The sequence below is a fragment of the Planococcus citri genome, chromosome 3 (genome assembly GCF_950023065.1).
Source record: "Planococcus citri chromosome 3, ihPlaCitr1.1, whole genome shotgun sequence".
Taxonomy (NCBI): domain Eukaryota; kingdom Metazoa; phylum Arthropoda; class Insecta; order Hemiptera; family Pseudococcidae; genus Planococcus; species Planococcus citri.
Window position 1 is genome coordinate 13,960,401 of NC_088679.1, and position 27,020 is coordinate 13,987,420.

Consider the following 27,020-nt stretch of genomic DNA (forward strand, 5'->3'; position numbering starts at 1 on the left):
TAGGTATTTATTTCAAGTGCCTATAATTAAAAACCATAGTGTATGTGTTAATGATTTTTTCGTTTCTAAAAAAATGACGTTAATATTATTCGCGAGTTTAATTATAATTATTTTTATTTTAATAAAATATGTGAATAAATCAAGAAACAAGAGGTTTTACAAACTACTAAAGCAATTTCCATCGTATCCAACATTTCCTTTGATTGGAAATTGTCATCTGCTTCGCGTTCCATTTCACCAAGTTAGTATAGACTTCATGGCTGCAAAAATTTATAACAAAATCCCAACTGAAATTAAAATTATCAATTGCACAAAATTATTTTCTAAAACTCTGAAAAAATGGCTACTAAAAAAAGCATTTTATTCAATAGATGAGTATATGGACACTGTTACATAACTGAGTACATTAGCAACTGAACTTTCAGCAACTACTTGTAATTTTGATTTATCATCTAGCGTCATTGTTTCTTTTTTTATTTTTATGTATAACCGATAATTTTTGGATGTTATGTGGTAAATAATTCTAAGAATTTTTATAAATGTACATGAAATCTCACTTTTTTTATAATGTATTGTTTTCTGATTCATGTAATTATGTTGTTTTTTTTTCTTTTTTCTTTATTTCTTATTTGGTTTCTATTATTTTCATTGAATGCGTCTATTTGGATATCTGTGCTGATCCTATGCCTGTATGGTGCTATACATGGCGCATTTATTTCATTTTATTTCATGTTATTTAATTTCATTATTCATTCTTTTATGTATTGATTATTTCCTATGTTAGTACATAAGTCGACTTTGTAAATGCAGCAACGCTGTCTATTGCAAAAAATAAAGTTGATTTGATAAAGGTAAAAAAATAAATAAAACGTTTCATTTCTTATACGATTTGCAAAGGAGCTACATACAGGGTGCCCAGAAATATCAAGCACCCCTAAAAAAGTTTTTCATTAAAAATATAGGTTGGCAACGTGAAATAGACGCATATGATTGGTGGAATGTTATCTCTCCAGTCCAACAACCAATCATGTGCTATCATTATTATCATTCACTGTGACCAACCAAAGTATTTAGTAGAAAAAATGTTTAGGGGTGCTCGATATTTCTGGGCACTCTGTATATTCTAAGTAGGTATCAGGAACATTTTTGAACAACAAACAAGACCAACTCAAAAGATCTTGCAAAAATGCATTACCTACTAGCCAAAATTTCAGATGCTAAGTGCATTTTTTAATTTTTGGCGAATTTTCAAAAATCAAATTCGAGTCAAAAATGGGGAAAAAATTAAAATTCTACGAAATTGATCGAGAAAGGGAAAACTTGCCAAGTAGGTACTTTTTTTCGAGCCACCAAATCGATTGAAAAAATCTTTGAACCGTTTTGAAAAGTTTTGGAGCCTTCAACAAATTTTTGAAAATTGAAATTTCTGCATAATTTTACACAATGAAGTTGAAAATCTGAAATTTCCAAAATATAACTGGTGGCTCTAAAAAAGCTCGAAACCACCTGCAATCGACTCGGCCTGTTGAAATTAGCATATAAAGGCACCCTTTCATCGTTATGGTAATTGGGCAAGTTTCCTTCTTTTTTTTTCTATTGGAAATTCCAACTCTAAAAAATAAGCTAAAGGCTGCACAGCTGCTCAAAACGTTTCTAAACAGTTTTCAATCGATTAGGAAGGGGGTCAGAAATAAATAGGGTGAGTACCTACATAACAATTTCAGCTTTCTGGATCGATTTGGTGACATTTCAATTTTTTCCTCATTTTTGAAAACTCTTTGATTTTCAAAGATTCATCGAAAAAAACTATGAATGCATTTTAATAATTATTATTGAAACTTTTAGTGATAGTCTATTTTCCGCATACCCCTTTAATTTAGCTTCAGCAAATGTTTCTACCAGATAGGTTACATATGTATGTAGATACCTTGTTAGTAGGTGTGTACCGAATTTGATTGGTAATTTTATGAATCAGATATGCAGAAAACTTTTGAAAATATAATGGAATCTCATCGTCGTTTACTTTTCTGGCTGGGTCCTTTTCCTATTATTGCTTTAAAAAAATACGACGATATTATAGTAAGTCGCCTTCATTTTTTCTGCTCTTTTTTTCGTAAACCTGTGTATAACAATTGAATAGGTACCCACTGTTACTTCTCATAGGCTATATCAAACCAGACTCAAGATCGTGACAACTTTCTTAACTTTGCAAATGAATGGCTTGGCACTGGATTACTCAATGCTAACTGTAAGATCAGGCATCTACGTAAATTTCTTCCTAATTCCCCCTTTATACATTGCATTCCTGTACATTGCATTTGAAAATTTCTACAGACGACGAATGGAAAAAATCGAGAAAAATTCTCGCTCCAGCTTTCAGTTCACTTATGCTCTCGAGATACGTGGATGTTTTCAAGAAAAAAGCTTCACTTCTTGTAGACTCCTTGGAGCCGGCAGCAGCTTCTGGCCAAGAATTTGACTGCCGAGATACTTTGATAAAAATCAATGTTGATACAATTGTAGGTGAGAAAAATGATTTTGAACTTGGATTTTTTTTCTCGATGTAAGTCCAACGTGCACTAGAGTAAAAATATTTGCATTCTTCTTCTTTCAGAAAACACAATCGGTGTACCAATAAATGGCACAGGAGAGGAAGGAAAACAATTTGCTCATGCTGTGGCCCAGTAAGATTGCATTATTATTTTTCTGATTGCTGTCTATTTAATTAATAGTCGGGGGGCCCGAATAAGGATCACTTGCCCCCCTTGCCGATCCTCCGAGTGGCCCTACTTACAAAATGGCAGCCATTTTGATTGACAGGTCAGCCGAAATCGCAGATTTTGTGTTCCAACATAGGATAGCATAACATTTTTAAACCATATAAAAGTACTTAGATCGAAAGAGCAGGCAAAAATTCATCTCCTGTCAAAATTTCAAGTGCTAAAGTGCCTTTTTCAATTTTTGGTGAATTTTCAAAAATCAAATTTTAGCCAAAATGTGAGAAAAAAATCAAAATTTTACAAAATTGACCTAGAAAGCGGAAATTTGAGATATACCCTATTTTCGACCTTCTAAATCGATTGCAAACTGTTTCAAACTATTTTGAGCAGTTCTGGAGCCTCCAGCATATTTTTGAAACTCGAATTTCCCACAAAATTTCATCAAATATGGAGTTGGAATGCCGCAATTAATTATGCAAACTAATTTCAATACGCTATGAAGTCGAATGCAGGTAAATTTCAAGTCGTTTTGGAGCCTCCAGAAATTTTTTGAAAATTATTGGAGCTTCCAGTAAATTTTTTAAACTTGAAATTTCCCCAAAGAAGGAGGGTCATTATGGGCATTTTCGTGCCCCTCGCTACTTCGAGACTTGAATGGCCTTTTCTTATAGGGGATGGTCCCTAGTATCAATATTAGGCGATATTTTCCCAGAAAAGCCCATAGGGGGGCTGTGGGGTGGCCCCAAAGTCGAAAATTTCAAAAAATTTTAGAACCACTGCTCGAAAATGTAAAAAATTAAAAGGAGCGAATATATGTTGCTTTAAGGGTAAGCAATGCAGCACGTAACGCTTTTTTCATTTTTGACCTTTTTGGGGGTTGTGCTGGGGGTATTTCTATTTTTGAAAATTTTGAAACCCCCTTTTTTGACCCTTCCCGTCGAGCCCCGCTAATGCCCTTTTCATGGTTTATTGCTACTAGTAGTAAGTTCAATTGATATCATTTGCAACCCCCTCACCAACTTGGCTCATATCAAAAAATTCAATTTTTGACTTTTTTTTGAGGTCCATATTTTGGGAAACCATGAAAAGCTATCGAGGTCCGGTTTGCGGCAAATATGTTGAATTTTACTTCTTAATCGACTGGCATGCTTGAATTTTTATTTCAAGTCAATTTTTGACCTCATTGTTGCAGATCACTTTTGGGGGTGGCGAACTTTGAGAACCCCTGAAAAAAGTTCTAAAGTGAATTTTTTCCAACTTTGAGCTGAAATGGTCTTAAATACATGTGTTTAACCAAGATAATATGCGAATGCGATATTTTAATACAATTTAGTCATTTTGGGTGATTTTATCAAAAAAAGTAGTGTTTTAACAACAGGCATAGCATTTCTGGCAAAAGTTAAGCTACGTAGTTAAGGGTACAGTGGTGCCCGGAGACCTCCTAGGCCTACCCCAAAATGGGAGACGGGTCGGGGGTCGCTCCAAATCCGCGGAAGGGGGGAATGGGCTACATCCTAGGGAGACCACTCCCTCAACCCCGAAGTGGTGGGAGCGATTCTGGGATACTGCCTAGGAGCTCCGGGCCTTTGGCCTGGTGCTGGGGGGGTGGGTCAGCAGTCCCAACCAAAACTGGGGCCCCCCACTCACTGCGGCTCCAGGACCACTGGGTGGCCGAACCGTCCCCTCCCCCTCCTAGTTTTAAGCAAAATTGAAACACTCCTAATCTTGGCTTAGTTTAAGTTGTACATAGTTTTTATAGCTAAATTTTAGTATTAAGTTTGTCATTTAGTATTAGAATATACATCACCCTCCCCTTAAACTTAAGATTGTACTGGTACTATCTCGGGGGCGGGGCCTAAGCCCCGCCCCCTCACCGCAGGGATAAGTAATTATAAGATGTAAATAATATTCAAAATAAACCCTTTTTTTTAAAAAAAAACAAAAAAAAAAAACGTGTATTCGTGGTGCAGACCATTCATTGAAGACATTTTTGCAGGAAAAATTAATATCAAACCGATCTTTCGCAGATATTGTTCACAGAGATCCCCTCAACAACCTACTAAAAGTCCTGGCCCCTACGGGATCTGGAACCCCCTCAAAGGGGGTGGAACCTCCCCCGAAATCAGTTTTTCGCCATTTTCTCCCCCGCATTGCATTTTAGCGAAAAATATGTGGCTAGATGAAAGAATCTATGTCGAATTTCCGATGTAATGATGTATCAACTTCCCTTGTATGTTCAAGAGGGGCGAAACTGCAACCATTCAAATGAAGGGGTTCTCTGAAAAATACATAACGGCTATAGGCGCCTAAGATGGGTGAAATGGTCACCGAAATCGTTCGAGTTGATATTAGCATGGGAGGTAGGTACCATTGAGAAACTTCCGCGTGGAAAGTTTCAGATCCACACCCCCTCCCCTTTTTGGAGAGCCCCCTTTTCTGAAACTTCAATAACACTTTTCTCAGCCCCATTCCAACCGATTTTGAAAATTTTTCAGTATGTTATGTATATCCTTATTAGGTATCCCCACAAAAATGTTTAACCCCCTCCCCTCATATTTACCATTCAAAATGGTGTAAAAATGTGTCATAGGGAGGGTTGGGGGTAAAATGGGAATTTTAGGGAAAATAACTAAGAATTAATGAGTAGGGTATAGTTTTCTTATGATTCGATACCGCTGAGCACGAATATGACGTCAGATTTTTTGCTATACTCATCTAGCCCTCTACAGAACACTTGGCCGCTCAATTTTTATTTTTATTATTGTTAAAAAGCATAATATTAGTTGAAATACGCCATTTTGAAGGGTAAATATAAGGGGAGGGGGTTGAAAATTTTTTGGGGGATACCTAATAAGGATACACATAACATACTGAAAAATTTTCAAAATCGGTTGGAATGGGGCTGAGAAAAGTGTTATTGAAGTTTCAGAACTTTTGCCGGAAATGCTATGCCTGTTGTTAAAACACTACTTTTTTTGATAAAATCACCCAAAATGACTAAATTGTATTAAAATATCGCATTCGCATATTATCTTGGTTAAACACATGTATTTAAGACCATTTCAGCTCAAAGTTTGAAAAAATTCACTTTAGAACTTTTTTCAGGGGTTCTCAAAGTTCGCCACCCCCAAAAGTGATCTGCAACAATGAGGTCAAAAATTGACTTGAAATAAAAATTCAAGCATGCCAGTCGATTAAGAAGTAAAATTCAACATATTTGCCGCAAACCGGACCTCGATAGCTTTTCATGGTTTCCCAAAATATGGACCTCAAAAAAAAGTCAAAAATTGAATTTTTCGATATGAGCCAAGTTGGTGAGGGGGTTGCAAATGATATCAATTGAACTTACTACTAGTAGCAATAAACCATGAAAAGGGCATTAGCGGGGCTCGACGGGAAGGGTCAAAAAAGGGGGTTTCAAAATTTTCAAAAATAGAAATACCCCCAGCACAACCCCCAAAAAGGTCAAAAATGAAAAAAGCGTTACGTGCTGCATTGCTTACCCTTAAAGCAACATATATTCGCTCCTTTTAATTTTTTACATTTTCGAGCAGTGGTTCTAAAATTTTTTGAAATTTTCGACTTTGGGGCCACCCCACAGCCCCCCTATGGGCTTTTCTGGGAAAATATCGCCTAATATTGATACTAGGGACCATCCCCTATAAGAAAAGGCCATTCAAGTCTCGAAGTAGCGAGGGGCACGAAAATGCCCATAATGACCCTCCTTCTTTCCAAAAAGTAGCTGGAACCTTGAAAACCACTTGAAACTACCATGCAGTCGACTTCATATCATTGTGACAGAGGGCAGATTGGCCCCACTGCGGAAGGTAGTGCTGACGTAACATATCCTTTATAGTAAATGTAGGTAACGTGTATAAATATCTTAAAAGAAGTAGGCTAAGTACACTATGTACTCTCGCATACAAGGCGGCACCCTTCTCGAAGAGAAAGGGTTCGCGAGCCGCTAGGAAAGGGCTCGCGAGCCGTTGACAGTTATGACTCGAGATAGGGATTCTTGGTGACATTTATAGCTTGAGATAGGATTTTTGGGCATAAATTAACAAAATCACGTACTTAGCAATTACGCTATTGGTACCCCACTAATAGGGGTGGAAAGTCTCTTTTTAATACCAATCTTCGCGCCGAATTCTTCAGAAACGTTTTGTCTCTTGTCTCAGTGATTCGTGGTTGTCGGTTCTTTAGCAGGACGTTGATAAAATTTATGCCATGGGAGCGCCTCATATGAGGAGACCATGGCAAAGTTCTTTTGTTTTCTCCATCTCTCTTGATGGTAAATAGCCTGCGCAAATCGTTTAGATTAATTGTACATGTGTACGATTAATAATTAGTGTACCTTTTTGATATTTCGGGATGCACCTGGGCATCACCGAAATAGGCAAAGAATTAAAGCGCACCTCTTTTAGTTAATGTTCCATCAAACGCCTTAGTATTGGTTAGGCACCCGAAAGAGATGGAAAACGTGTACAGTTTGTCGTAAGTGGTGAGATACACCTTATTTGTTTAATATTATACCTTTTGCATGGATTTCAAGCAAGGTGTCGTAATCCATGAAGATTAATTTATATGTTGTTTTCTCGTGTAAATATTACCAAAACTACTAATTTTTGCATATTCTATTCTTCACAGGTGTTTAGGGTAAAATCTCAAGTTAGATTATTGTTTTGATTTTTATGATCTACGCCAACACACGCATGTCGCATGGCGAGATCATCTCAAAATAAATTCATTCGTTTCATACTTTCTACTAAAATTAGAGAATACTACGTATGTTGATGAATTTGTGTGTAGTATAATGTAAATATACCTTGTAAATAGAGCAGAGTCTTATTTATTAGGTATTCTTTTTAAATGATGTATAGGACAGAATAGTCAAACTACACCCTTCTGAGCTATCTAGGTATTGGCAAATATTCCCCGCCTAAGGAATATTTCTAATCTCCCCCCAATGGTATTAATTATCACCTATATCATTATTCGTAGGGAGGCTTTCCCCCCCCCCCTATATCATTAGTATTGAAATTAGTTTGCAGAGTAAATTTCGGCTTGCTAACCCCATTTAATGAAATTTTGGGGGAATTTCGAGTTTTAAAAATCTACTGGAGGCTCCAGTAATTTTCAAAAAATCGCTGCAGTCTCCAAAACGACTTGAAATTTACCTGCAATCGACTTCATAGCGTATTGAAATTAGTTTGCATAATTAATTTCGGCTTTCTAACTCCATTTGATGAAATTTTGTGGGAATTTTGAGCTTCAAAAACCTACTGGAGGCTCCAGAACGGCTCAAAACGGGTTGAAACAGTTTGCAATCGATTTGGCAGGTCGAAAATAGGATATATCCCAAATTTCAGCTTTCTAGATCAATTTGGTAAAATTTTGATTTTTTCTCACATTTTGGCCAAAATTTGATTTTTGAAAATTCACCAAAAATCGAAAAAGGCACTTTAGCACTTGAAATTGTGACAGGTGATGAATTTTTGCCTGCTCTTTCGATCTGCTTTTGTACAGTTTGAAAAATTTCATGGTAGTCCTATGTTGGAACGCAAAATCTGCGATTTCGGCTGACCTGTCAATCAAAATGGCCGCCATTTTGTAAGTAGGGCCACTTTTTTTTTTAGGACAAGAACTAGAAATGTTCCTCAGGACTTCCCTTTTAAGAAAAAAGTTGTCCCGGAGAATCGGCAAAGGGGGCAAGTGATCTTTATGTGGGCCCCCCCCGACTATAAGTGAATTCGAAAAACATGAAGTTTTCGATTGTTGGCATTTAAAAAAAATTTACCTACTCACAGTGAGATTTCCCAAACAAGTTTGTCTGAGAAAAGAAATCAAATTCTTACTCTCATGAGTTCTCAAATAATATCCCCCACCTCATGAACTAAAATTTTTTCTACTGTAATTCTCTACTCAAAATAAAGGTTTACTGAAAATTTTTAAAAAAGAAATCTTCCCCCATCTTATAAATTCGTAGATGGGAATTTAAATTTTTTAAGAACATTGGAAATTTTTATGCTCATTTGAATGCCTAATTTGGTACTTTGGTATTTAATACGTAAAATGTCATTCTGTAGGGCATTTCATAGCATAATGAAGCGCATGACAACACCTTGGTTGTATCCACGTTTGGTTTATAAAACGTATTTAAAACTAACAGGAAAAGAAAATGTTATCCAGCAATATCGTAATTTTCCTGCTAAGGTAATAACATAAAATTAACCACCTAAAATATGTAGAAGAAAGTAATCTATAAGTATTTACCTATCTATACCTTTACCTACCTACTTTTTGGATTTTATTATTAATAGTCCAGGAGAATTAGCATTTCATGTGGAAAAGTCGGATAACAAGCTGAATTTTGGTATAGGGGGGTTTTTTGATGCGCTGAACACGAATTTTGGGTGTCCGGGTGAATCCGGTGTACGCTTCCCCCTTTTTTGTGGACCTTTTGCCCCCCAATTTTGGTTTTTGGCGTATCACTCCGAAAGTATGCATTTTAACGAAAAATTCATTTTATGTTTTTTGTTCTCCTCTAAATTCCGCGTCGAATGAGGGGTCAGCGAAATTTCCAACCCCAAGGGGGGTGGTGCTAGAACCATTCAAAGAAGGGGGTTCCTGAAAAATACATAATGGCTATAGGGGCCTAAGAGGGGTGAAATGGTCCCCAAAAGCGTTTGAGTTGATATTAGCATGGAAGATGGGTACCATTGAGAAACTTCCGCGTGAAAAATTTCAGATCCACGCCACCTCCCCATTTTTGGGAACCCCCTTTTCTGAAATTTCAATAACACTTTTCTCAGCCCCATTTCAACCGATTTTGAAAATTTTTCAGTATGTTATGTATATCCTTAGTAGGTATCCCCACAAAAATTTTCAACCCCCTCCCCTCATATTTACTCCTCAAAATGATGTAAAAATGTGTCTTAGGGTGGTTGGGGGTAAAATGAGAATTTTGGGGGTAAATATGAGGGGAGGGGGTTGAAAATTTTTGTGGGGATACCTACTAAGGATATACATAACATACTGAAAAATTTTCAAAATCGGTTGAAATGGGGCTGAGAAAAGTGTTATTGAAATTTCAGAAAAGGGGGTTCCCAAAAATGGGGAGGTGGCGTGGATCTGAAATTTTTCACGCGGAAGTTTCTCAATGGTACCCATCTTCCATGCTAATATCAACTCAAACGCTTTTGGGGACCATTTCACCCCTCTTAGGCCCCTATAGCCATTATGTATTTTTCAGGAACCCCCTTCTTTGAATGGTTCTAGCACCACCCCCCTTGGGGTTGGAAATTTCGCTGACCCCTCATTCGACGCGGAATTTAGAGGAGAACAAAAAACATAAAATGAATTTTTCGTTAAAATGCATACTTTCGGAGTGATACGCCAAAAACCAAAATTGGGGGGCAAAAGGTCCACAAAAAAGGGGGAAGCGTACACCGGATTCACCCGGACACCCAAAATTCGTGTTCAGCGCATCAAAAAACCCCCCTATACCAAAATTCAGCTTGTTATCCGACTTTTCCACATGACCCCATTTTTTTAGCTAATTCTCCTGGACTATAATTTTAGATACTAAAAGAGGAACTGAATAATAAGGAAAACCAAAAAAATTTAGAAGAAAATAGTGAGTAAATTTCGTCTAAATAAACGTCATATTTCTACCTAGGTACCTACTACTTACGATATGTTTTATACATTCGCAGACAATTCTTTGAAAACAATTATCAGTTTACTGGTTAAAGGAAGCCTGCAAGAGCCAACTTTCACTGAAACACGCATGAGAGATGAGCTGCTACATATAATGATTGCAGTGAGTGTAAAATTGTATTGAATTTCATTTTTCATTTTAAAATTTTAGAGTTACATTCTAACATGGAAATGACAACTGCCTACAGCCTACCTTCATTTTTTTCTTTAATCAACAGGCTAGTGAAACTACATCATTAAATGTGGGATTTACTCTTCTAATGCTGGCCATGCATCAAGATATTCAAGTAAGCACACTTCTTCCTCTTTATTATGAGAAACAGTTGATTGGAAGTTCATAATGCAAAATGCTTTACTTCATAGCAAAAAGTTTATGAAGAAATCTGTGAACTTTTCAAAGACAACGACGACGCTCTTACTGCGGATCATTTATTCCATCAATTGAAATATTTGGAACAATGTATCAAAGAAACGTCAAGAAAATATACTCATGCAACCGTTAATCTAAGACGAACTCATAAAGAATGCATATTAGCAGGTAAAAACTAAAAAAAAAATAAAATAAAATTTGATTAAGTAATTTTTAATAAAAATTTATTTAAAAAATTACTTCGATCAAAAAAGTCGATCATGTGGAGTGATTTCTTCGTGTTAATTTATTTTTTAAATCCTGATTCTAGACAATACGATTATACCAGCTAATATCATTGTCATACCGCTTATTCATCTTGCCAACCAGGATCCCGAGTTGTATAAAAATCCACATAAATGGGATCCGGAACACTTTAGCGATGAAGCTGTGAAAAATCGACCTAAAGGTAGTTTCATGAGTTTTGGGTATGGACCACGATCGTGTATAGGTAAAGTACATAAATGAGCTATAATTCATCTTTTCCGTAAATTATGCATATCTACCTATACCTTTGAATCTGAACTTAATAACTTTGAACTGGATAAACATGACGGTACGTTATTCATTTACAGGGGATAGATATGCCATAATGTCAATCAAGACTCAAATCGTGTATATTATACGAAAATATCATCTATCTACGAATATAAAAGAACTGACAAGAGATCACTTGACAACACATTTAGCTATGCTATAGGAAGTAAAATTGGTTATCCTATAAAATTTACAAAGAGAATGCCATAATTATTTTCTATCTTCTTTTCCCTTTTAGTATTTTCTTCTTTTTTTAATTTTCATCTTCATCTATGCATTTTTTTATAAAAATAAAAAAATAAATTTTTTCTACTTGAGTACTTACGTGATTTTTTGACTTTGTTAATTATTTTTTTTAATTTTAGAATTATAGGTAGATAGTCAAAAATTTAATTTTTTCTGCTTTTTAGAATTAAACTGTACCTAATGACAAAAAAAATGAACTTCACTACACGTTCCAAAATAAATTGTCTCAGTTTCAGAAATGGTATTTATAATCATTTTTTAATGGCGGGATTGGTCAAAAATCAGTGCCTAGTTTTACTCCTTTGGACGTTTGGACCGAAATGGGATCTGTAGTTTTGCGATTGGACAGCTATAAATTTTGTGGTGGACTACTCTAGGAGTCCTCTCACCTTTGAGAAAGAAAGTCGGATCAAATCTGTTACTGCGCAATCGTTAGCTCCCCTTGTAATCAAATACCTAATGAAATAATTTGGTTTACAAAAGCGAAATTGTCAAAGAAATGAAAATTTTCAAAATAGGTACCTAAGTACAACATACAACGACGCCACTATATTATACCTATTTTAAAAAACAGAAATATTAGTTCATCAACAGGAAAAATGTTTATTTGATTCCTTAATTGTATCAAGGTAAGTAATTTCATAAAGAAACTTTGTTGATTATTAAATAGGTAAAAAATGATTTCAAGTTTATTATTTTTTTGGAATTTTAAAAATACCTTAATCAAAAGATGTTGGAATTTTGAACATCGAATTTCATTTGAGATTTGAGTAAGTAGGTACACTACATTATTTTTATTTAAAGATCTTGTAAGATTTTGATCCTTAGGCTACGACTATCTATATACTAAAATTAAGTCCGTTTTTTTGTGACAGCGAGATCTCGGCAACGGCTGAACCGATTTTGATGAACGACATCTCGATAGAAAGAGGCTAAAGTGTAGATGTGCAGGTTTATGTTGAAAGTTCGAAAAGTTGCAGTAAAAACTCAAAATTGATTATGCCACGTTTGATGGTACACAAAAGTGCCTACATTGTATCTTGAAAGATTTCCACAAAAAACAATTTTTGACCGAAAAAAATGTTCAAAAGTTGATGGTAAAAGCTCACTAAAAGCTCCAAACATGATGAAAAGCTCAAAATTGATTATGCCATGTTTAATGGGTACACAAAAGTACCTACATTGTACCTTGAAAGATCTCCCTGAAAAAACAATTTTTGACGAAAAAAGTTTCAAAAGTTGAAGGTAAAAAAAAGCTCTGCAAAAACTCAAAACTTGATAATATGCAACGTACAATGAAGTACATATATTGTATGTACCTTGAAATAGCTTCACAAAAAGATAATTCTTGGTAAAAACAAATTTTAAAAATTTTCTCTGAAAGTTCATAAAGTTCAAAAAGCTTAACTGAAAGCTCAAAATAGTCGTTTTAACAGTCGTTTTTTTTCGAATGGCTGAACCAATTTCGATGAACAACATCTCGATAGAAAGGAAAATCACCAAACAAAGTTTGAAAATTTTCTCTGAAACAAAAAAGCTCAACTGAAAGCTCAAAAAAACTCAAAAAGTCGTTTAAAAGTCGTTTTTTTAAAAAATATTTAGTACCTTGAAATAATAGCTTCACAAAAAGACAATTTTTGGTGAAAACAAATTCTGAAAATTCTCTCTGAAAGTTCAAAAAGTTCAAAAATGCTCAAATGAAATCTCAAAAGAATCGTTTTAAAAATCGTTTTTTTTCGAATGACTGAACGACATCTCGATAGAAACGAAAATCATCCAACAAATTGTTTGAACATTTTCTCTCAAATTTCAAAAAAGCTCAACTAAAAGCTCAAAAAAACTCAAACAGTCGTTTTAAGTCGTTTTTTTCTAATATTTCGTACCTTGAAATAGCTTCACATAAAGACAATTCTTGGTGAAAACAAATTATTGAAAATTTTCTCTGAAAGTTCAAGAAGTTCAAAAAACTCAACTGACAGGTCAAAAAGTATCAAAAGAGTCGTTTTTTTCGAATGGCTGAACCCATTTCGATGAACAACATCTCGATAGAAAGGAAAGTCACCAAACAAATTGTTTGAACATTTTCTCTGAAATTTCAAAAAAGCTCAACTAAAAGCTCAAAATAACTCAAAAAGTTGTTTTAAAAGTCGTTTTTTTCTAATATTTTGTACCTTGAAATAGCTTCACAAAAATACAATTCTTGGAGAAAACTAATTTTGAAAATTTTTCCTGAAAGTTCAAAAAGTTCAAAAACGCTCAACTGAAAGCTCAAAAAACTCGAAAGAATCGTTTTAAAAGTCGTTTTTTTCGAATGACTGAACCGATTCCGATGAACGACATCTCAATAATGGAAAGGAAAATCACCAAACAACATTTTCTTTGAAATTTCAAAAAAAGCTCAACTGAAAGCTTAAAAAAACTCAAAAAGTCGTTTTAAAAGTCGTTTTTTTCTAATATTTTGTACCTTGAAATAGCTTCACAAAAATACAATTCTTGGTGAAAACAAATTTTGAAAATTTTTTCTGAAAGTTCAAAAAATTCAAAAAAACTCAACTGACGGGTCAAAAAAATCTCAAAAGAGTCGTTTTAAAAGTCGTTTTTTTCGAATGACTGAACCGATTCCGATGAACGACATCACTCGATAGAAAGGAAAAATCACCAAACAAAATTTGAAAATTTTCTCTGAAATTTCAAAAAAGCTCAACGGAAAGCTCAAAAAAAACTTAAAAAGTCGTTTTAAAAGTCGTTTTTTTCTAATGGCTGAACCGATTTCGATGAACGACATCTCGATAGAAAGGGATTAACGTGTAGATGTGCAGGTTTAAATTTGCACTCAAAATTCAAAAAAGCTCAACTGAGAGATCAAAATAGGTCCAAACCTCAACATTAGTAGGTTCACAGCGAGATCTCGACAACTGCTGAATCGATGTTGATAAATTGTGCAGGTTTACGTTGAAATTTCACAAAAATGTACATTACAATCTCATACTAACATTATAATGTTAGTTGAAAGCTCAAAATCTCAAAAAGCTCAAATCGAATTCAAAGGTACCTTTTTGCTCTTCTTTTGTAGTGATCAGCATTACGATGATATCACAGTTGATGAGACATTCAAAATATATTTTCAACATTTATATTTTTATTTTCTAGGGGAACCGCGCAATCTGCGCGGTTAAACGGGTTTTCTAGTAGTTACATATTTTTGAAACAGCAGAATTACCTACACTATTATTTTGAAACTGAGTTTTTACTTATTTTTCAAAAACACGAAAGTACAATTAGGTAACTAATTATTTAAAACTCGAAACATTTACCATTTTGAATCTGATTTTCTAATAATTTCTTGATTCAATTCTTCATTTTCAATTTGCATATTTTTTCTTCGTTGAAAAACTAAAAGGAAAAGAATACAATCTATACTATACTACAGTGGAATTGGAATCGTGATAACTCGAAGCTGAAATGAGACGGTGTTGACTTCGAGTTATGGCGGTTCCTTTTTGATATATGTATTTCGAGTTAGCGACGTTTGAATTAGATGGATGTTCAGGATGTTTTTTAACAGAATAAAGTGGAAACACGTCTACCACAAACATGTGTGAGGCCCGGTGAGGGTAGAAAAGATTGCCATTGAAGATGACCAATAACTTACGTGTATTTAAAAGAGGTTTGCATCAATGAGATTCAAAGTTTCAAGTTTTTTCTACAAGAAATTCGAGTTATAGATGCAATACGTTGACAACGTTTGACTTACAGAGACTTTTTCTATATTTTTCAACAAATTTTACTTCAAGTTATCGAAGGTCCTAGACTTTTTATATCGAGAAAAAGAAGTGAATTTTACATTCAGTCTTATGAGGAGTTGAAGGGAAACAGACTTCGCTTCAAGTTACCGGAGTTTTCGAGCTATTGGAGTTTGAGTTATCGCGATTCCACTGTATTCCGCTGTATTTATTAAAAAAAGAATAAAATCAAAATCTTTGTCAAATATCTAGCGCTCCTACCAGCGGAAAAGTAAACTATCGCAATCAGAACGAAAGGACAAATACTATCAACTAACAATTCGGCGTTAACATCTCGTGGCCGCGCCACCATCGCCTTGCTGAAAGGGGGACTTTTTGTAGAGAATCGCATTCATTCGCATCTCGACAAGTCGAGTGTGCGCGTGTGTAAGCGTGCGTAAGTATGGAAATATCCCCCTTTCAGCATGATAACACGTATTTCATGCATTTCACCGCCAGAGTGCAACACATGTTTGTTGACGCCGAATACTGGCAACTCCATTTAAAATACATTGGGCGTTTTTGTCGCAACAAAGGCGCTATCTGAGCGACTTGGCAAGTAACAGTAATTAATAGGCATTTATGTCAAGGGCTGTGATTGGTCGATTTAAATCTCGCGGATATCAGTAGTACCACACAACACACACAACAAACTAAAAAAACGAACTGATAAAACATCATTATCCCGCAAAATTCAATTCAACCAATCAGAATGCTTCTAATAGGATTTAGTTACTTGCCTGGCCGCTAGGAGGATTAAACATCATTTTTCAACAGAGTTGCCAGTATTGTTAGTTGATAGTATTTGGAAAGGAGAAACCTTGTTCGTTGCATAATCTTGGCCCACCCCACCGTTGTTTTTAATTTTCTTATCGCCAAGTTCAGAAGTTACTTGTTTTTACAGGCGACCGTAGTACGATGCGAATTCAGTGTTAGTTAAACGTATCATCGTTGATACTAAAGAACGAATGTGTAATCCGATATTCAGGTATAATTTACGTAAAATTCCAGTATTTTTAATCGTTTTAAGTACTCGTGTGCTTGAATGGCGTATAATAATTCTCGTATATTTAACTCGTTCCTAACAACGACGATGGTTTGATTATTCGTAACATCTCACTTCATATATATTATACCTATCGACGGTGAGTTGAGTTTTTTTTATTAACAATCCACTTAATATCATTCACGTACCTTCGTTTTCTGTATACTTAGCACTTTGCTTTATTAAAAAACTGACGTAAAAAAAATACTCGTTGAAAAAAAAAATTACGTTTCGAACATCATCTTATCTTTCAAATACGATTGTCAATCACTCGCATAAGACTACTTCGCGTAAAAAATCCCAATCGTAAAAAGAAAAAAAAACTTAACGAAAACTCTACCTATCAATTTAGCCGGTACCAATTCATCGTAATTATCAGTCGATTACTTTCCTCGCAGGTACGATGGTAAAAAAAATGGGTTGAAAAGGAATTCAGTTCGTCATCGGCATCATAGTGGATCAAAAGTCGTCGATAGAACGATGCTCAAGTCGATATCCGGCCACTGAGAAGAGCCATGAGCCATGATGAAGCGGACCCGTTCGCCACAACAGTGCACCGGAAGATCATCGTGAATGGACCTCAACTCCAAAGCTACGTTACGAATTCCATATCGACGACGAAATACAACATTTTCACATTCTTACCGAAATTTCTATTCGAGCAATTCCATAACCTGACGAATTGTTTTTTTTTACTCGTCGCTATCATCCAGCAGTTTCCCGAAGCTTCATCTCTGGGCAGGTACACGACGCTGATACCGTTATGTATCATATTATCATTATCCGGTGTGAAAGAGATACTGGAAGATTTCCAAAGACACAGAGCCGATCGAAGAGTGAACAAAAAAGTAACTCAAGTTCTACGTTATCTCAACTGGGAGCCTACAGAATGGCGCCATGTTCAGGTCGGCGATCTCGTCCGGGTCTACAACGACGAAAGTTTCCCAGCCGATTTGCTCCTGTTGCAGTGCAGCTGCGAAGCCGGCGTTGGCTACATCGAGACGGTGAATTTAGACGGTGAAAATAATCTTAAAATTCGTCATCACGTACCCGGAGTTAATCAAGAAACTCATCCTAGCGAGCTGAGCGGTATAGTCGAATGCGATCTGCCCAACGAACTTATTTATAAATTCAACGGCATATATCATTTCGAAGAAGAAAAAGTATCGCTGAAACAGAACCACTTGTTACTGCGAGGTGCCATGTTGAGGAACACGAGCTGGATCATTGGTTTGGTGATTTATACCGGTAAAGAGACGAAGATTATGCGCAATTCTAGTCAAACGAGTATGAAGCGATCGTCCGTTTCGGTGATTGTTAATAAACAAGTGTTAATACTGTTCGCCATGTTCATCGCGTTCACTCTGCTTCATGGCATACTGTTCATGTGGTGGAATAACGAAAACTATCAGTCGCATTGGTATTTACCTTTGAAGAAGCAAGACATCAAAGAAACCAGTACGCTGATAACGTTTCTAGTCTTCGGTATAATATACTCGATCATGATACCTATTTCGCTTCAGGTCATGCAAGAGTTATCTAGGTATATTCAAGGTTCGTTCATCAGTAATGACGCGGATATGTACTATGCCGAAATGGACGTCCAAGCTTTGGTGAAAACTTCCAGTCTGAACGAAGATCTCGGTTTGGTCAAATACGTGCTGACAGATAAAACCGGTACGTTGACGAAAAACGTGCTGGAATTCAAGTGTTGCTCGATCGAAGGCCTGATCTACGACGAGACGAATTTCGACTCCTTGGAACATACCGGTAAAGGAGACTCGAATATGTTTCATCATTTATTCGTCGCCATCTGCGTCTGTCCTGGAGTAGTACCGGTGCAGCAGGATGGAGAAATATCGTACTTCGCCTCGTCTCCGGATCACAAAGCCTTGCTGCAGGCTGCTCGTAACTTCAACTACGAGCTAACCGAACGAGATCATACCAGAGCTGTGGTCAAAGTCGGTTCGAAGTATCAAACGTACCATATTCTGTGCGATTTCGATTTCAACAACGATCGACGTCGAACATCGGTTATCGTCGAGAACCCCCAACATGAGATCGTTCTGTACTGTATGGGAGCTGATGACGTCATATTCCAACGCTTGACCGGTAACATGAGATATCTGGACGTGACCAGCGAACACCTGGATGAATTTTCATCTCGAGGGCTGAGGACTTTATGTATTGCTATGGCCAAAGTAGACCGAGGTCGTTTCCAAGACTGGTATCCGCTTTATAAAGAAGCCCAAGAGTCTCTAGTCCAAGCAAATTTGATCGACAAAGCCGAAAACGCCATCGTCCAGGGGCTTACTCTAGTCGGCGCTACAGCAGTCGAGGATAAACTGCAAGACGACGTACCGGAGACGATTTTTAACCTATTAGAAGCTGGTATCCATATATGGATGTTGACTGGTGACAAACAAGAGACAGCTATCAACATAGGATTCGCTTGCAGATTACTCAACGCTGATATGCCTCTGATAGCCTTGAACGTAGAAAACTTGGATAAGCTTAGGTACATGATCGATCAACAAATCAGAATCCTCGGTGACAACTACGGTAAACCTGACAACGACTATAGTCTCGTTATAACCGGAGCCTGTCTCCAAATGCTGCTCGATTCGCCCTTAGACGCCAAAGACCTCATCAAACTCATGCTCAGCTGCCGGTCCGTGATCTGCTGTCGAACCACTCCCAAGCAGAAAGCACTAGTCGCCAAACACGTCGATAAACATACCAATCACGTGACCTTGGCCATCGGCGACGGAGCCAATGACGTAGCTATGATACAAACCGCCTCGATCGGTGTTGGAATCTCCGGCAATGAAGGCCTGCAAGCTGCCAACGCCGCTGACTACTCCATCGGCCAATTTAAATACCTCAAGAAGCTCTTACTAGTCCATGGCACTTGGAGTTACAATCGCATCTGCAAAATGATCTACTTCATTTACTACAAGAACGTGGTCATAGCTACGATGCAGTTCTACCTCACCTCGGTGATGGCCTGGTCCGGTATGTTGTTCTTCGATCGATGGGCTCGTATGCTCTACAACGTCCTGCTCACCGGAGCACCCACCTTAGCTATGGGGATTTTTGAACAAAACGCCGCAGCTGATTTGCTCATGGAGCAGCCTCACATTTACACCAGGAACGTGTGGTTTAATATGAAATCTTTCATCTGCTGTATCATAAACGGTGTCTTCCACGGTATGTTTTTAACCTGGATGTCGTTCGGTATATTCCAAACCGGCGTGTATTGGTCTTCCGGCCGTACCGATGTGTACCTTATCGAAGGCAACATGGTGTATACGGTTTTGATTATCATCGTTTGCCTAAAAAGTGGACTTCATACGTTACATTGGACCAATTTAACTTTCCTCTGCATCATCGGATCGGTATTCTGTTGGATCGTTTTGCTGGCAATACTGAGTTACACGTGGCCATACTTGGGAATGGGAGAAGATATGCCTGGTGCCATATGGACCATACTAAAAACACCTTATTTTTGGACGTACTGCGTCATCTGTATTTTCGCCATATTGATGATAGATACCATAGTAATCATCCTCTATCGTACGTTCAAGGAGAGGATTATCAATTGGTTAAGAGCCAGGCACCTGATACCGTTTATAGAATGATCATGCAACGAGTTTGGATTGGATTCCCTCAGTTCTCCGGTGAGACATGGCTGGTGTTATGATGACGCTTCGTTGTGACGAGAAGCAGAAGATGTGCTAACTTGTTCGTGAAATTATGACGACAGAAGGTACGTTAACTGTTATGTGATGTATAATTTATTCGAACTCATGTTACCAAAATATTTGACGAATTTGTTTTCTCAATTCGAGGTTGTTGCGAAGGAAATTGGTAAATATTTTTGAGCTTGAATGCGGAGTTTATTTTGCAACGAGTCGTAAACGAGGTGACGAAATTTTTTTATGTCGAACTTTTTCGATATTGATGGTCAAATTGTACGAGAACGACGTAGAAGTGGTGATTGTTTTGGTTATTTATTCATTGATCTACTTCTCGATTTGGGCTTCGTCTGGGTGAGCGATTATAGCGGAAATGAGTTGAAACAGGAAGTGCTGCAGTTATTAAGAGTTATGTCTTAATCATGTCGCTGTTGTCGAAGTACGAGTTGATGGATTGATTGAGATGTGTGCATAAGAATTCGAAAAATGACTAGTAGAAAAATGTATGATGACTTGATGAGTAGAGAGTGTGAATCGCATAAGTTGATAGAAGGGGAGGATTGAAAAATAGTTTGCCAAAAACCTGTCTTAATTTAGAAAAAAGTCCAGAATTTGATTTTAGACATTTTGTGAGGCCCTTAATTTTTTTTATGCGAAAATTCGAAAATTTCTACAAAAATGTTTTTTGAACGTTTTTGAAGAATTATGAGCTCAAAATGGGTTCTGGAATTTTTATAAAATGGTGTAATCTAACCTATCAAAATGGTTCAAAATCTCGCGAAAAATTCAAATATTTGATAAAGAATGATTTTTGAGTACTTTTAAAGAATTTTGAGCACAAAATTGAGGCATGATTTTTGAGAATTTTGAAAAAAATGTCATGTGACCAATCAAAGTGGATTAAAAATTTGCGAACAATTCAAATATCTGAATGTGAATGTTTTTTGAACATTTTTGAAGTTTTATGAGCGAAAATTCAAATATTTGATAAGAATGATTTTTGAGTACTTTTGAAGAATTTTGAGCCCAAAATTGAGACACGATTTTTGAGAATTTTGAAAAAAATTGTCATGTGACCAATTAAAGTGGATTAAAAAATCGCGAACAATTCAAATATCTCGATAAAAAGGTTTTTTGAACATTTTTGAAGAATTATGAGCTCAAAATTGGATCTTGAGTTTTTTCAAAATTATGTCATGTGACCTATCAAAATTGATCAAAATCTCGCGAAAAATTCAAATATTTGATAAAAATGATTTGTGATTACTTTTGAAGAATTTTAAGGCCAAAATTGGGGCATGATTTTTGAGAATTTTGAAAAAAATTGTCATGTGACCAATCAAAGTGGCTTAAAATTTCGAGAACAATTCAAATACATATCTCGATAAAAATGTTTTTTTGAACATTTTTGAAGAATTATGAGCTCAAAATTGGATCTTGAGTTTTTTCAAAATGATGTCATGTGACCTATCAAAATTGATCAAAATCTCGCGAAAAATTCAAATATTTCGATAAAAATGATTTTTGAGTATTTTTGAAGTATTTTGAGCCCAAAATTGGGGCATGATTTTTGAGAATTTTGAAGAAAATGTCATGTGACCAATCAAAGTGGATTAAAAATTAGCATAAAATTCAAATATTTTGATGAAAATAATTTTTGAGCATTTTTGAGGAATCTTAAACCCAAAATTGGATTGAAATTTTTGAGGCATTTTTGAAAATTTGCAACTCCATATTCTGTTGATTTTTGAAATGATCAAAGATGAGATATGAGGCCTTTTGAAGCACTTATTGGATTACATGACACTTTTTCATAACTACTCAAGACATTGACTTGATTTGAGCCCAACTCAAGATATGTTTTAATAGAAATAAATTTTTGATTTTCTGCCAAAATTTCAACCAATTTTGATGATTACTCAACATCCTTATCCTTTCAAAAAATCCTCAAAATTATGACCTAATTTTTCGCTCAAAATGCGTAGGGTGGCCTCACAAATTATTCAAGTCATGCAAAAGTCACGCATTTGTCAAAAAATTTCAGAAAAAAATTGAAAAATCATAAAACATACTTATCTAAATAAATAAGTTTTCCATTTTTGTGATTAAAAATATGCAAATCTTAAATTCTGAAAGTGAAAGACCATTTCTAATGATTTCACTAGAAATTGTCGTTTTTTATAAAAAATATATCATGTTATCCCACTAAAATTTAAATTTCTCATTTTTTTTTACTAATAATGGTCGCATTTCTCCTTCTTCCAAAGAAAATCAACTCTTCTTCACTAACTTGGCCGTCTTTTTCAGCATCTTCCCCCCCCCACCCTGAAATGGCCACATTCTGTTTACTGATGAGTGATGATTGACACGTTTTAACTAAAAATTTATGGCAACTTTTTTTGCATAAAATTATTGGTTTTTTAAATTAAAAATTCACAATTTTTGCTTACAATTGTAATTTTCAACTATTTGTCATATTTTTTTCACGAAAACTTGTCATTTTTCGATAATTTCTTTTTGGTTGGAAAGAAAGTTCTTACTTTTGATGTTTTGTTAAAAATGGTCACGTTTTGTTCACCGGAGGATTATTACTTTTTCACTCTAGAAAGCGAGCCTAAAATTTTCATTTTTATTTGGAATTTCTTTCATCTTTTGTAAGAAATTTAAAAGATTCAAATTCGTTGAAAATTTTTCCCCAAAACCATTTTTTATTGAAATTAAATTCAAAAAAGAAAAAAAATCACATTTTTTTTGGCGAGGTCGTGCGAAAGTTATGCATTTAGGTTTTAAAAGTTTGATAGACAGACGTGCTCAAAAAACATTTTCGTTTGAATATTTGAATTTTTTGCAAAATTTCAACCCCCATGATACTTTTTTTCAAAATTCACGAAAATCATGCCCTAATTTTGGGCTCGAAATTCTTCAAAATTACTCAAAACCCATTTTTGTCGAAATATTTGAAATTTCTTGCGAAATTTTGAGCTATTTGTATTTTGATGAGTCACGTGAAACTTTTTTTCCAAACATTTCGAAAATCATGCCCCAATTTTGGGCTCAAAATTCTTCGAAAGTGCTTAAAAACCATTTTTGTCGAAATATCTGAATTTCGTGCGAATTTTCAACTCATTTTGTTCGGCTACGTGGCTCTTTTTTCAAAACCTCTCGAAATTGCGAATATTCAAAGTAGCCCTATGTCTTTTCTGAAATTTTAGACCTACCTACTGGTTTTTTGGCCTGTGAAAATTCCAGCCAACTGAAGACTTTTTTCCGGTTTTACTGTAGACTATTCCATTCTTCCTGTAAAAAAATTAAACAAATATTCCTCTTTGATAGTCACTCTTATTTTGTACGAAGAAACTAAAAAAGAATAGTTTTTTTTTGAGGGGGGGGGGGAGGAATAATTTTCAAATCAACTCGAACTAATCTCATATCAATTTTTCAATTCAAGTTTCGAGAGTAAAATCATTTTGAAACATATTGCAGTCTTCTCTTTTCCTTCTAGTGCTCTGAAAAGTTAAACTCTCAAAACATATTAAAATTTTTTTCAAAACTCCATTAGTATCGTTCGTACGTAAAAAGATTTATAAAAAAATAAGTTGTTCTGTTCGTTACTTCTCTACTTTCTTTTCGTCATTTTTCTTCAGGGTTTAATATCATTCGATTTTTCACCTCCTCTTGCCCTCTCTCACTTGACTCGAAACCCTCTCGATAAAATATACCGCAAAGTTTTGAAATAACTTTGAATTAAATTGATTCCTTTGAATCTTGTTTTTTTTCTTCTTTTTTTCACGTATAAAGAATGAGGTATATTTTTTCATTGTTAATCCTCTGCTACCCTTTCCATCTCGCGAAGCAGTTTTCTCATCTCAAGTAGTAATGTATTGAAATATTCGCAGTTGGCGAGTTTCTGAATTAAATAGCGAGGGAAAAGATATTTATTTGTTGGTTACTGAGCTGCGTAGGCTGTTGGAAAATTAGAAAGGTTGAAAAGTTATTCTATGCTTTTTTCATATTTTTGATTGGTTGGAATATTTTATAATATACGTGAAATTCCTTCGAGCTGTTTTACGTCGTTTTACATTTTACGAATCGTCGGGGAAATATAATTGACCGACGTGTGTTTGTTCTGGTGACAAAATTTCGATTTTATTTTCTTGCGTTTGACTCTTTTGTGTATAGTATACGATTAGATGTATACGTCATTATTGTACATTACAAAATGACGAACGAAAAAGTATCTATAAATATCCGTCTGTTTTCCATCTCTTTCTCTCAGCCCTGCCTATTTTCTTCATTCTGCGTCTTTCTTTCTCTTTTTCAATGGACTGGAAAACCGTAATATGTTGTAGGTTGGTATATTATATGAGTATGTTTCGATAGAGGAAAAAAAAAATTAAAGAAGCACTACAAGCCGTTGACCGTGTTGATTGAACTGGTAGGCAAGGTACAAAGCATCATAATATGTTGTGGCGAATAAAATACAGTATGATACTCGTTATAAAGTACAAAAGTTTAAGAGGCTTTCGTCGAAACCAAAGTTACTCGTACACTCGTATATATCATTTGCAAGAGGTTCGTTAAAAAGCATCAAGAAATATAAAGAAGTGTCAGTGAACAGAAAGGGTTTTGGATAGGACAAAGGTTGGGGGCGTGTGTTGATCGTGTATATGGAAAATTACACCTGTGTATTTACCATTTATGTACTTAAACTGGCGATAAAATATTTACTTTGCGAATGTTTACGTTTATACCCAACTCGGTTTTACATTCGTATAGGTCTAGGTACCCACCTTCTAGCTTTACTTAACGATTATGGTGTATAAAATCTTCTTACGAGTGTATTAATGAGCTGAGTAAATAATACAAAGTCCGAAGTGTGATGTTTACTTTCTCCTTGGTTGTCGACTGTCGTGCGTGGACATGGACAATTTGCACTTTGCGGTTTGCTATATAGTGTCAGAGTGTGTGAGGTGTCTTTTATCGGGTTCTCTTTTCCCCTCAGTTTGTATTTTTTTCCAAGTATCTACTATGTAGATGTACCTCTACTTATACCTACTAGTGTATTTGTACATTACACGGTGGAAAGTCAATTTAGACCTTTTTCCACAGCAGGTGTCCTTGTTCGTAGGTTTGTGTCAATTTATGAAATGAATTTTTAATGCGATATGGGCGAAGAGGTTAATGACGATGGACGAGAAGATATATTTATGAAGTGAAAAATGTCAGTGGAGGTGGTTCATTTTTAATGCGATGAATTAGTGGGTCTTTTGGGGAATATTTGTGAATAATTTTATGTTCGATGAAATGTAAAAATTATTGTCATTAATTTTTCGTCGAGATAATTCAGAAAAGGTGAATATTTTCGATCCAGAATAGCACAGGGTGTTGAGAATGGTGATCTGAGTGGCGATTTTGAGATTGTTGACTGTAATGGGAGTTCGTCCTCATGATTTTTTTTTTTGGGTGTTTGTAATTACTTGATTATTACACCCGTCGTATGGGATTTAAATCGAGTTGGTAAGGTCAAGTTTTTTAATTAGGTCTAAGAATTTTTTAATTTCGGAAGGGTCGTCTGGTATGAATAGGGATCTTTCATCTATTTGCAGGGATAGTCTGTGCTGATGTAAGGAGGGACAGTGAAATAGTAAGTGTTGGACAGATATATGTATGTTCTGACAGGCAGAACTGGCATGTGGGTTTTGGGGCCTTTTTATAGAGGTGATTGTGTGTGATTTTTGTGTGGCCAATTCTCAGTCTGGTTATAATGATTTCTTCAGGTCTGTTTAAGTGGGAGAGGTTTTTCCAAGGATGGACTAATTTTTTATGTTGAAAGAGCTTGTTTGTGGTTTGGAAACACCAAAAGTTTTGCCATTTCTTAAGTGTGCTTTGGGTGAAGATAGATTTGAGGTCGTCAGCTGTGATAAATATAAGGGAAGAAAGGGTGGTGGCAGAATTTGCATCAATATCTACAATTTCATTTCCCAAGATTCCAACGTGGGTGGGTACATACGTAAACTGTATAAAGAAGTTTGAATTTTGTAAGTCAAATAGAGTTTTATGAATATTTTGAATTAGAAGGTGATCGGAAAAAAGATTTTGGATAGCAGTTAGTGAGCTGAGGGAATCACTTTGAATTAAGAAGGACTTATTTTCTGATTCATAAGTGAGTATATCACAGAGACAATGGAAAATAGCTGTGAGTTCGGCAGTGTAGATTGAAAAACAGTTATGGATTTTAAAATTTGAAATTCTATCATTTATAGAGTAGGCATATCCTGTGTGAAGTGTTGGTATTTTTGATCCATCTGTAAAGCAAAGATTGAATTTTTTGTATTCTGATAAGAGTTCAAGATAGTTCTGTTTTATTACTAATGGAGAGTGGCTATTTTTTGAGTAGTTAATACGCTGTAGATTGACTTGAGGAGGCTTTAGAAGCCAAGGGGGGTATAATATTGGTTTTTGGATGAGAGTTTTAGGATCGATTTGAAGATCATTCAACATTGTGATGAAATTAGAAATGGGTCCTTCTATATGGTCAAAATGTTGGCGGTTTGGTGGGTTAATTGAGTTTTGGAGTGAATGGGAAAGGTTGGTGGATGCATTTGAGATGAATTTGTTTGTTATGAGAGTTCTTCTAAAATCTGGGGGTAATTCTGCTGCTTCACAATAAAATCCTCTTGGTGAAATTTTTAGATGCCTGTTGAAGTTCATTTATGAATATTTTTGAGAATTTTTTCAAACGTATCTTTACATTAAAATACTTACTTACATCTTTTGGTTGGTTGGTTGATTGGTTAAAATTGGTTTGTGCTAAAATTTTCAGATCTGATTATTGCCAAAAAATGTCTTCCATCAAAAAATTTC

The 27,020-nt window shown here is 35.5% G+C and overlaps 2 protein-coding genes across 5 annotated transcripts in view; both read left to right on the forward strand.

Moving 5' to 3' along the window:
• Positions 1 to 956: 956 nt before the first annotated feature.
• LOC135842111 (cytochrome P450 4g15-like) lies at positions 957 to 11,642 on the forward strand. Of its 2 annotated transcripts, none has more exons than XM_065359473.1 (11): positions 957 to 2,079; positions 2,164 to 2,248; positions 2,335 to 2,523; positions 2,615 to 2,684; positions 8,807 to 8,933; positions 10,302 to 10,356; positions 10,436 to 10,542; positions 10,658 to 10,726; positions 10,803 to 10,977; positions 11,120 to 11,299; positions 11,424 to 11,642. In XM_065359473.1, the coding sequence occupies exons 1-11, from the start codon at positions 1,978 to 1,980 to the stop codon at positions 11,546 to 11,548; spliced, it is 1,284 nt and encodes a 427-aa protein (XP_065215545.1). In that variant the 5' UTR covers positions 957 to 1,977; the 3' UTR covers positions 11,549 to 11,642. The 2 variants fall into 2 exon arrangements, with proteins under 2 accessions (XP_065215545.1, XP_065215546.1); XM_065359474.1 differs by having other exon boundaries at positions 2,021 to 2,079; positions 2,141 to 2,248; positions 11,424 to 11,640.
• Positions 11,643 to 16,208: 4,566 nt separating this feature from the next.
• The window catches only part of LOC135841626 (phospholipid-transporting ATPase IA-like), a 52,913-nt gene continuing 42,101 nt past the window's right edge, over positions 16,209 to 27,020 (forward strand). For 2 of the 3 annotated variants that reach the window (XM_065358670.1, XM_065358668.1), the window contains exons 1-2: positions 16,209 to 16,558; positions 16,857 to 20,227. In XM_065358670.1, the coding sequence (XP_065214742.1) occupies positions 16,974 to 20,099 (3,126 nt within the window). In that variant the 5' untranslated portion in view covers positions 16,209 to 16,558; positions 16,857 to 16,973 and the 3' untranslated portion in view covers positions 20,100 to 20,227. The remainder of the gene's footprint in view (positions 16,559 to 16,856; positions 20,228 to 27,020) is intronic. The other variant, XM_065358669.1, reaches the window with a different exon arrangement.